The sequence below is a fragment of the Pongo pygmaeus genome, chromosome 2 (assembly GCF_028885625.2).
Source record: "Pongo pygmaeus isolate AG05252 chromosome 2, NHGRI_mPonPyg2-v2.0_pri, whole genome shotgun sequence".
Classification (NCBI taxonomy): Eukaryota; Metazoa; Chordata; class Mammalia; order Primates; family Hominidae; genus Pongo; species Pongo pygmaeus.
The window spans coordinates 126,563,356-126,575,482 of record NC_085930.1 but is presented as its reverse complement, the minus strand read 5'-3'; the positions used below and the strand labels follow the sequence as shown (position 1 = coordinate 126,575,482).

The window sequence follows — 12,127 nt, the reverse complement described above, 5'->3', positions numbered from 1 at the left end:
CTGGCCCACACCACACCTCTCTGCTCCCTTTCTGTGGGCTGCTCTAGGGCACCCAAATTGGCCAATAGCACTCAGACTGCACTGTAGCTTCAGTTGTCCCAAAGGCCAGGTGCCCCCAGGCAGGGCACAAACTGCTCAAGGTGGCCCTGCCAAAAAGCGTTGATGCATTGCTGCTCCTGCTTGCATGTGAAAATCCTAGACAGGGCAGCATCTTTCAGTCTTCTCTTTGGAGCTCAAGAAGCATGGGGAAGGTACTCTCTTGCACCTGGTGAGACAAGTGTGTGCACTGTAGATTCCCTCTTATGTAGGGTGCCCTGGGATCTAGAAAATTCTAGAAAGCATGATTCTGGCCACAGATCAAGCTGCATCCCCTAATCCAGCTTCCCTCATAATAAAGCTAATGTTTTGTCCCCTTATCTCTGACTTCTGTGTTTATCTCTTGCTGGGTTCAGAACACAGAAGACAAAGAAACATTTGTTGTATCATTCATCTGCAAATCCAACACTGGGACCAAGAAGTTTCTGGCATCCACGTAGATTTCACTTTACATTTTTGTAAACTTCTAAATTGTGCCTACTTAACACTATTGCACTAATCTATAATAGTGAATAATAATACAACACAATAAATTATAGAATATCAAATAATAAAACATAAATACCTGCTTGAAGTGAGAAAGTATTTTCTTGTATTTCCCTAGGGCTCAAGTCTTCTGATAAATGAAGCTGCTGGATTCGGCCTGCAGCATTTGCACTGGACAGGCTTCCGATGGAGGAGCGATCAGAAACAAAATTTCTGTCTCTGAAAAAGAAAAGTTAATGCATAGACCGTTTATCAATTTCCCTTCACCATCAGTCCTTTCTGTGTCACATTTAAGAAATCTTTGCCTCCCTCAGGTCATGAAGGCATTATTATTGTTTCACTTTCCAATCCACCTGGAATTGATTTTTGTGTATGGTGTGTGGTAAGAATCATTTTTTTATGGTTACTGATTTCTCACTATTTATTGAAAAGTGTCCCCTCCCCACTGCTCTACATGGCCACCTTTGTTTTTGAATTTTCTATTTTCCTGGAGTTGATTCACCTGAATACATCTCAGTCTTGATTATTCTCAGTTTTCTTTTTCCATGAACTTTCAATCTTCCTTTATTTTAAGAAAGTTCTCTTCTATCATATCTTGGAAATGTTTGGCCCTTTTCATTTTACTCTGTACTTCAGGGATCTCAATTATCCACATGTTGAAAACCTGTCTTCTTCTATTGGGCATATCTTTCATTTTCTAATTTCTTTTATTCATTGGCCTTTTTCTTCTGCATTATATGTAATTTTTTTCAAGCTTACCCTACATTTTACTATTTCCATTTTTTTTCTGGTGATCTAGCTAATTTATCGGTTCTCTAGGTGTTAATTCAGTCCTTGTTTTCTTTCCTAGCTCTGCAATCTCCACCCCTTTTTGTGTCCAAAAATTTGTTTCATCTTTGATCTCATTTCATAAATTCATGCTCTGCTTAATGTCTTTGATGAAATAAAGCATTTGCTTTTCTGTTTACTCAGTACACTTTCTTCCATAATAGGTTCTTCACCTGTCTTTTGCCTGCTTTGTTCCCTTTTGTTTTACATAGTTACCATTTTTTTCCATGTATTTATTTTTTATAGGAGCAACTCTACCTGGATTTCTCTGTGCCTAAATGTAACATGGATGGAGTTTCCTTGACTTCCCTCTCATGTCACCTGGGTCCACTAGTGTCCTCCCTGCAATGAGCATGGGGAAGATAATGGAGCTAGGCCTAGGGACAGTCACAGGTGGCGATCTTATCTGTCAACGTGATTCTCTTAAAACTCAAATTGTAGGGATCTCTTCACCTGATCAAGAGAGCCCTTCGGGAGCTGCCTTTAAGTTTGGGATGGCAGGTGAACCGGCATGAGAAAGTTTCCCGGAAACTGCCCTGAAAACAGTGCTGTTCATACTCCAGCCACAAGACAGCCTGGAAACGTCTACCCCTAATGCCAGCTGCAGCCAGCCCATGGTCAGGCACAAGCTCTGAAAAGAAACTGTTTATCCAGAGGTGGGGTAATAAATTCTCCCAAAGCACCAGTACATATTTAACATAGAATAAGAGTTAAAATATGTCATTGTCCCAGGGAAAAGTTTGCTAACATTGCACCATCAAAATGGACTGGAAAAATGTTTCTTTAGATGTGAAAGACCTCTTTTTTTTACCAAGGATAGTTATGACTTCAGCAAAAGAAGAAAGCTAGATTCAATTCTATATGAGAAAAAGGCAGGTTTTGTCTTTGAAATTCTGCTTAACTATTACAGAATTTCATTTTATCCTTAAGAAAATAGCTGTTCTCCAAGAGGGCAACCCACACCTATTGTAATAGGTATGATTGTCCAATAATAAAGAATAACCACCACCATGATCATCATTACCATTGTCATCCATCAAACCTAAATAAAAAACCTTTGGCAATTGTAATTATTTTGACCAAGGGGCTGGCTTATTATGTCACAGTACTAATGAATGACTTATAATTTATACTATAAAGTAATTGATATTTTTATGTCATATTCATGAAGCAAGTAGATTGTCAACAGTCTACAAATTTTTTCCTTTGTTTAGGTAATGACAGATACTGTTAACAAAGTGACTGTTCATGTCTCTACAGTCTATTCTTATGCTTCTGAATGTTCCTTAAGAGAAAATGAAGTTGGTAACACACAGTTCTGCAATATCCCTAGAAGCATAACAAATACAAAGTCATAACAATATTGATTTGATAATATCTAGTTATATGAAAATTGATAAGTCCCTCTGCTTGTATTAGAATGAGCTTTATTTATGTACTGCAGATCATAAACACGATCCAGTTCAAGGAGGCATACTCATTTTTAACTTTGGTTCAGCACCCATAGAACTGAATTATACTTTATAACAATATTAGGTAAAAGAATCTTCCCATGGATGGTACCACAAGATATTATTATTAAATACTTCAATCTATTTAATTCAGAAAATACAGAAGTTAGATTGCAACATACTTCTAGAGAATTTCAATTGGGAACTAAATTATCCATTCTCCATGCTCCTGACTTAGAATGTCACTGGAATTCTACTTTTAAAAGAGAGAGAATGCCCACCTTAGAGGACCGTAATGAAGATTAGAGAGAAAAGTAGAGAACTGGACTAGAGTTAGTAACATGGCAACCACTTGATTAATGATATCATCTTTCAAAAACAAGGATTGTACACCTGCTCCTTTCATATAGGCTTTGTTTTCTCTTTATAGATAATAATATATGTGCACACACAAACATTTTAGGAAAATATTAGTAATCATTATACTTGGAATGACAAAATGCATATACTAATTCAAGGAAAAGGTGGCAAGACAAAGGTTTTTTTTAGGTTACTGGATTTCCATTCAGCCTTCATTATATTTGCAGATTGATGGCCTTCTACATTCCCAGCACTGTACTAGAGGTTGGTGATGCAAAGATAAATATATCTGGGTCCCCAAGGAATTTAAAAGATGAATGCCCCTGACATTGATTTAGAACATGCTTGTGACAAGTCTAGATGACTTTGGAAAGCATGAATTACCAAAGAAACCCCAAAGCAGGAGGGAACGAGGTGACACACACCAATCTGCCATCTCGTCACAGAGTCCCCAGACTTCAACAAATAGGGCAAAGTAGGCCAAAGCCCACTTTGACTCACCCTCGTAAAATATGAAGAAGCTGCGTGATGCCTCCCCAAATGCGAATTTCCACGCTGGTCTCGGGGTCCTCACAAACCTGTACCAGAATCCAGACAACGCTCCAGAGGAGCTTCAAGTGGTCAGAGTGGAGCAGACTGAGGAGGACAGGTATCCCCTCGTAGAGCTTCACCTGCTCTTTCACCTGGGGCTCTGCACAAAGTAGGCGCAACAACTCTGCTGTTAGTCTGAAAGGGGTACAAAGGGTGGGGTGAGAATCACAGCATCATGAGTTGATTACTTTACGTTAAGACTAAAGCTATCATCAGTGCATGAAATATAACCCAAACATTTTGTAAGTCATAGGTCAACGTGCCATTTTCTGTAAGGAGCCCGATCAAAGCCAAACACTTTTAGCTTTACTAACTGTACAATCTGTGTCACAACTGCTCAGCTATGCTGCGATAGCATGAAAGCAGCCATAGACAACATATAAAAATAAATTAGCATCCCTATGTTAAAATAAATCTTTATTTACAAAAATAAGCAGTGGAATAAACTTAGCCTATAGGTCATAGTTTGCAGACCACTGTTCTAAATTATAGGCTCGTTGCATCATCATTGGTCTGATTAAAAACCTACTGACCAGCATTGGCAGGGTGTGGTGGTGTGTGCCTGTAATCCCAGCCACTTGGGAGGCTGAGGCAGAAGAATTGCTTGAACCCAGGAGGCTGAGGTTGCAGTGAGCCGAGGTCACTTGCCACTGCACTCCAGCCTGGGTGACAGAGCAAGACTCTGTTAAAAAAAAAAAAAAAAAAAAAAAAAAAAAAAAAAAAAAAAACCTACTGACCGGCAAATAGGTATCAAGGACAAACAATGACATCTGCATTGTGCTAAAGACTAAAATAATAATAATAATAATAAAAGCCTTATTCTAGTCTTCAGAAACTTACTATGTAATTGCAAAATAAGACATTCTTAGAAAATGTCAAAAACACTACAATGCAGGTAAGTTAAGGGCAAAGCACTCAGTTACTATACACTCAGTGCAAAGTGCATTAAATTGATGGTAAAGACACAAGGTTCAGCTGTGCCATGAAATATTATGATGACAAATGTTTTATAGAATCATCCTTAGTCCTCCAGTCTCATACTCTAAACACTCCCCTCCTGGATGGTGTCATCCATTCCCATGATTTCAAACACTCTTTCTACCCTGTCATCATGATCTCAGCCCAGGCATTGCTCCTAACTTCCAGAAGTTTTAGCCACATGGATATTCCACAAGTACTCTCCATACTACCCCTAAACTCAAAGTCATTAGCCTCCTCCCCAGGTCTATTCTTCACCTTATATCCCCGACCTTGACTCATGCCACCACAATATTTGCAATCTTCCAAGCCACAAGACTGGGAGTCATCAAGACACATACTCCTCTTTTCACACTCCTCCACTGTCAATCAAGAGCTCTTAGTGTTTTCCATTTCCCGGGCAACTGCTGGGATTCTTTTGAACATCAGGCAGCTAGCTAACCCCACGGCTCCTCCCATCCTTGTAATCCTTGATCATGCTCAAGATATAAACCCCTCTTTCCTCTACCTCTCCAATATTCTCATTCTCATACAGCTTTCTCATTCCTTTCCCCTGAGCTGATTATCTTTGGCTCCTCTCTCTCCCAAATTTTGTGCTCTGACATTAATAATAAATATTCCTTGATAAATAGTATTCTTTACCTTCACAAACTTTCTACACCAAACATCCTCTCCTTGTTGTAAGTGGATCTCAATGTGTGGATATAAACAAACAACCCCCACCTCACTCCCACATACACTGCTATCAAAGTGATCTTTCAAAAAACAAATTTGATCATGCTTAAAATTTTCCCATGAGTCCCCATGATGTTCATGATAAAATTTACATCATTATTTATCAGAGACCATCATGACCTGGATAAAGGTGTCTTGTTGCCTTATCTATAAAATATGGGAAAAATAGGATTAATGTGCAGATCACATGAGTTAATAAGCAAAGTGCTTAGAGCAGGTCTTGGCATATAGAAAACACTGATCAAAGTTAGCTACATTTTAAATTTATCATTAACTATCTGCTGTAGTTCTCTGGCACTTTCGTTCTTACGCTCCTGCTGTGCCCAACCATCACATTCCTCTAACACACTCAATTTCATGCCTCCATGTCCAAGCACATAGTGTTTTTATGTTGTCTCTCTCTCTCTCTCTGCCTAGATATCTCCTCTTTCCTCCAGGAAACTTTGCATGACTCCACATTCTAATTGGGAAGTCTCTACTCCATGCTCCCAGAGTACCCTGTGCATCTGTCTACTGTATCAGTTATAGCACTGTCTGACCCTCTTCTACACTACGTATTTATAACTTATTCATCTTTGGTTTTCAACACCTGGTACCAAGCTTGGAACCTTGTTTGTTCAGATAACCAAGTCTATAAGTATTATCTATATTTAATGCTCTTTTACGAGAGTTTTGAAGAAGAATCCAAAAGGATTTACTATGAGTTAAGTGTCAGGGCTTCATTGCTGGAGATTTCTTTTTATCTATTTTGCCTCTTTAGAAAATTACTCAACTAAATATCAAATGATGTAGATTGCAACTCTATTTAAGTACAATCTAATAACTATCTGGATAGTTATTAGAACAATATGCAGTTCAAGTAAAAATGAATCCATTTTACTCTAGATTTTGAGTTATTATAGCAGGTGATCACAAAACAAGTCAGTTGCTATCTTATTTTACTTGCCTTCATGCAAATGGATTTTAGCAATCTAATCATTTATTGTAATATACAATTTGAAATTACTAAAACTAAAGCCACCTCAGAGTTTCTTTCCCTAAAAAGGCAGGATATAAATAAATGCAATAAACAAAACATTAAAAATGATATCACAAAAATTTATTTCATCAGCTTCTATGCCCAGATCTAGAAGTAATGCAGGACTAAAGATAAATGGATATACTTCTTTATTCTATTTTCTTTATATAAACTTAAACAGAAAATAAATACCAAGCTGACTCATCATATTCAGTTACAATGAAAATAACATGATGTAATAAAAATAATATCAAGTGTTTCTGTCAAATGAAGGCACTGCATTGTCTTTTTCTACTGTTAGCAATCCTACCTTTTAGAAAGCAAGTCATATTCATGTAAAATCATCAACAGATTTTCTACAATGTTGAGTTCACTTATCTTCTCCCTACATTCTTGACTATAAATTGAAAAATATTAGCAATTACTAAAAGCATATTTTGCTACATCCATGTATTAGTCCTTTTTCAAACTGGTATAAAGAACTGCCCGAGACTGGGTGATTTATAAAGGAAAGAAGTTTACTTGACTCACAGTTCAGCATGGCTAGGCAGGCCTCAGGAAACTTACAGTCATGGTGGAAGATAAAGGGGAAGCAAGGCACCTTCTTCACAAGGCAGCAGGAAGGATAAGTGCCGAGCGAAGTGGGAAGAGCCCCTTATAAAACCATCAGATCTCATGAGAACTCACTCACTATCATGAGAACAGCATGGAGGAAATGGCCCCATGATTCAATTACCTCCACCTGGTCTCTCCCTTGACATGAGGGAATTATGGGGATTACAGGGATTACAATTCAAGATGAGATTTGGGTGGGGACACAAAGCCTAACCATATAAATTTATTTATTTAATATCCTAGCTCCAATATTATCTTGGGAGAAGAGATCAAAAAACAAAAGGAATCATATGTTATTCACAGAAAGGCAATGGTCCACTTATTGTCATAAAAACATTTAAAATAATCATGACATTTATAAGAGGAAAGATCTTCTTGAAAATTTTTCAAAGCCCACAAATGTTTGAAAATGTTCTGTATGTTAAAATTCACAGGTAAGAATGAATTAAGATGGTCAGAAAGATTCAACTGTCAAAGAAATATTATGGTAATTTTGAAATTAGAAGTAACTGAGGGTTAGATGAAAAGACTAAACATTTCCAGTCAGGAAATAAAAAGAAAATTTTAAACTGCAATTTGCCTTTCCAGTTTAAATTTTTAAATAATGCTTTCTATCCAGGATTCTCTTCAACATGTTATTTCACACTTATTTATCAAGAAATTGTATTAAGTAGTTGACAAAGTAACTGATTATTTTGCATCCTTACCACCTAAATTGCTATAGTGGCAGAACTGGAAAATATATTAGAATACACTACTTACCTTTCTGCTAAACTAGCCAGAGCCAGAAGGGAACCCAATAGAACATTAGTATCTCGGGCACCAAGTAAATTTACTAATGTCTGAAAAATGAAGTAAAATAAAGTTTAAATATATAAGTACTACAAGCTTCTTTTTGCAACATTAACATTAATTTATTTTCCATTACCAGCTGTTTGAATGGCAAAATGTTTCCCTCTCAAGATCATACAGGCTTAACTGTTTTTTTTTTTTTTGCTTAGTAGTTTATAATATATGTGCATATACAATTAAGCACAAACTATATATAATGTTAAAGCTGCTCTCTCTTATGTTTTTTTCTTAATGTTATCTACTGAAATTTTTTCATGTCATTAAATCTATCTTTATAAACACTTTTTGTCAATATAATCAAGTTGTTTACTTTATTATGGCTTTACCCATAGAATAGTGAAAAAATATTATGCCCTATCAAGCCTTATGCAGTTTCTTTTTTATTTTTTGCAGTCAGTATAAAAGTTTATCTTGAAAAGAATTTTATTAAACATTCAAAATATCCAGTTCTTTACAGATGGCAGGAGTCCATCTCTCCTTACTTTGGAACTCTTGAGAGTAACCTCCTGTAGCCATTCCTTGCCCAGGACAGGAAGTAAAAGGCATCAAGCTACATGACCAGCCTGGTTCTCATACTTCCCCCTACTTCCATGTGCCCAAGTACTCTCTGCCCCTTCTGAACCCACCCTGGGAAGAACCAGGAAGATTAATGACATAAATGACAATAGTGGTAGTGATCAGCCATTGAGAACTCACTTGGAGCCAGGCATTGTGCTAGGCACTTTCCAAATTATGAAACTATTTCTCAACAAAATATTGAAACTTTCATTTTTTTGCCAAACTAAACAAGATATGAATACTATCGAGCATTCCATTTGCCTCTCAGATTTCTAGTTGATGTTGAAAGCGCATCATTGATGCTCCCAAGCATCATCCTAACTAACATGACTTAGCTGGAAGTCTGTATCTTGTCAGTGGCTTTCCCTGAACTCTCGTTAAGGCAAATTTTCTTATTCGGAAAATTCTCTACATTTTCAGAATGCAGAGTGCCCCTGAAAAGTGCCTCCCAAAACGTCTCAGGTCAGAGCTGCAACCTGCGCAATGACTGCTAAGGTAATTTTTATGTTTCCAGTATATGGATTTTTTTGCCTTTATGATTTCATTTTATCTTAATGAAGTTATCATTATCTTTATTTGTCTGATCCTTTCCTCTTTTTCTTCTCTTTCTTCTCTGTCTTCTAATGTTTCCCAAACTTCAATTCATTATATATCATTTTCACAATTTTTGCCATATTCAATGAACATCTTTAATGTTAACTCAAAAAATTTTTTCCAATTGTAAGCAATAATATCTGTGAAATAGATGGCTACTGAAACAAAAAACGTTCACCTGTATATCACCTAGAATCATCCTCTAGACCATGAGCGGCATGTGTTAACACATTTAGGCAATCTTGCTCCCATATACACGAGAAAGTGGCTTCCCGGGATATGAAACTCAACAGGTTACTGAAACTTGGCTCCACATGGCTACAGTCTAAACAATTTTGCTATAAATATAGTCTGTTTTGACCTGCAATGGCAATCATATATGGTTCAAACTTATTTAAAGCCCCACATGCCATATGGAATTTATATGTATACATATGTAAATTTTGTTTATTTTTGTTGACTTATTTATAGATGCACACCTAGGGTGAGTTTATACATAGCTGGGGCTTTTCAAATAACATTTAAGTAATAAACCTAGTTGGTAGTAAATGGCATAGGAAAGAAAAGAAAAGAGTTCCAGAAAACTTGTATTTATTATATCTCCATTAACTTGTAATGCTGGTAAAGAATATAAAAGGGTTGACAAGGATCCACAATCTCAGGCCAGGCTGGCAGGTTTGTGGATTCTAATTACACATGACTTAACCGCAAAAGCTCTGAACTTCCCTAATGTGAACTATTGCCATAGGGAGCTGAAGCATTAACTCTTTCAGGGGCCACTCACCTTGTGGGCTCCACTTGTGGTGACCCATTCTCTTTGATCTTTGACTGCAGCAAGTTTTTGAAAAATATCTATAAAGGAAAGGAAGAGCACAAAGAGGCATCCAGAGATTAAAGGGGAGTACTTCCAGGAGCACAGATCTGCAGTACATATGGGCAGGCAGGAGAAAGGGCAAAGGGAACACAGACAGCACAAAAGGAATAACAGATGCAGGAGCAGCGTGGCTACTTTTTTACCCCAAGAATTACTCCTCAAGCTCCACTGGTATTTATTTTGTAATATTATTATAATAATGAAATATAAAAATACGAAAAAAGGCAAACCTCTCTTTCCACTTGAAGCTCCTTAACATCATTACCAGTTCAAAGTGAGGCCTATTCTTCAAAGATCCTCTCTGTGAAGATTTCAACTTATAAAGAAGAGAGGGAAGGCCAGCAAATGAAAGGAACCTGCATGTTTCCTCAGCTGAGGAAAATAGTCATCCTCAAAGAGACTTCCTAGTGCCCAGGGCTTCCCATAAACTCTTCTCTCCCTGGATCTGAGAATCACTGTGCTGTTCCACAAGCAGATATGAAGAGCCAGTCCAGTCACACAAAGAAAACGGACGGGCATCCCACATGGCAGGACGTCTGTGGCTCATCAAAGCTGGAGTGCAGGACAGCAGGGCTGGGGAGAGCCTCCAACAGGAGAAGATTGAGTGACTAAGGAATACCTCACACTCACAGCCCAATGTTTTCACATTCGCAGCATCAGATAAGGTTTGTTGTTGTTATTTTTCTTTTTCATGCTCTGGATGTTTCAGATTCTATGAGGTAGGTAATCATGATTAACCCAATTTTATAGAAAAAAAACTGGATAGTCTCTGACATTTTAACAGAAATAAAAAGAGGCAAAAATAGATTTTACCAAAATTTGCTTTTATGGAAGCCTCTCTTGCATTAAATAAAGTGTGCTTTTCAAGGTAAGGATTGTAATCTAAACATCTTCCTTCTGGCTGTATGTTGCCACTGAATATAACAATTGGCCTGGATGCTCAACACCTGAGCTGTGTATGCGAACATTAATAAATATTTAAAGTATCCTTGTTTCCTGCTGCAAACACCATACTGCTTTTTCTAGCAAGTCCACAAAATTGGCTGTGTCCCCGCAATAACACTTACATGTCATGTTGACCAGCTTGTCCACAGTGTGCTGCTCTTCTCCATAGCCGAGGTACTCATTGGCTACAATCTCCATATACTGCATGAAGGACCAAACCAACAAGCCAGTCAGGAGGACACCAAAAGCACACAAGGAAGCAAGGAACAAGATGCTGCAGTTCTTAAAATAAACTGTAGGTGGCACAACAGATTCATCAAATAATACTCTCATGCTCCTTCTGGAACTGTTACCACTCAAGAGCAAAAGGTGGCTGGGTTTCTAGATTCTTTGGCTTCTCTTGCATGCAATGAAGTTGAGGGAAAGACCATCTCAAGACTCTATAAACTCTCGAAAGTCTCAAAATGACTCTTAACTAAGTTTGTGGTGTAATTTAGTATCCAAATACAAGATACATATAAGATACGTAATATATAGTATATAGAATGTTTATTCTTCAATGTATCTTTTTAGGAGAATTTTTTATAATACATTGTATATATTTTACTGATGTTATATTTTATAATCTCTGAATATATGTCTAACCAGCATACATGCAGTTAGCAATAATCAGAATAAAATGGGTACTGAGTAGTCTGATAATTCTCACTGCGCATAATTGATTATAATAAGAAACAGGCTCAGGCAAACAGGTAATTTCTGATATTATAATGGAAGTTAAAATGGATAAGAAGATGCTTTGTAACATAATCTTATGAAATATTGTTATTAAATGAGGTAAACCTCTAGTCAATTTAAAAAGGTTCTTGAAAACAAAAAACAAACATGAATCAATTTTCTAAGAATATAATAAAATAAAGTAGATTTAATGTTAAATTGCCACCAACTTAATCTTCCATTAATTATTCAGAATGAGTTTGCAGGGCCACATGTTAATTATGAAAATCATTCTTCCTGTAAACATTATACAGGTTTTAGGAGACGAGCCTGTTCCAACTCAAAAACATGATCAGAAATTTTGTTTTATTCCAGCCTGGCCAACATAGTGTAACCCTGTCTCTACTAAAAATACAAAAAAAAAAAAAA

The 12,127-nt window shown here is 36.9% G+C and overlaps 1 protein-coding gene across 17 annotated transcripts in view; it reads right to left on the bottom strand.

Annotated features, from left to right (window-relative positions):
• NEK10 (NIMA related kinase 10) overlaps nucleotides 1-12,127 on the bottom strand; it is a 264,785-nt gene that overhangs the window by 195,894 nt on the left and 56,764 nt on the right. For 14 of the 17 annotated variants that reach the window (XM_054479800.2, XM_054479798.2, XM_054479804.2 and 11 more), the window contains 6 exons: nucleotides 11,104-11,182; nucleotides 9,947-10,014; nucleotides 7,921-8,000; nucleotides 6,854-6,940; nucleotides 3,723-3,947; nucleotides 662-801 (listed from right to left, as the gene is read on the bottom strand). In XM_054479800.2, coding sequence (XP_054335775.1) covers nucleotides 662-801; nucleotides 3,723-3,947; nucleotides 6,854-6,940; nucleotides 7,921-8,000; nucleotides 9,947-10,014; nucleotides 11,104-11,182 — 679 coding nt within the window. The remainder of the gene's footprint in view (nucleotides 1-661; nucleotides 802-3,722; nucleotides 3,948-6,853; nucleotides 6,941-7,920; nucleotides 8,001-9,946; nucleotides 10,015-11,103; nucleotides 11,183-12,127) is intronic. The other 3 variants (XM_054479808.2, XM_054479801.2, XM_054479807.2) reach the window with 1 other exon arrangement.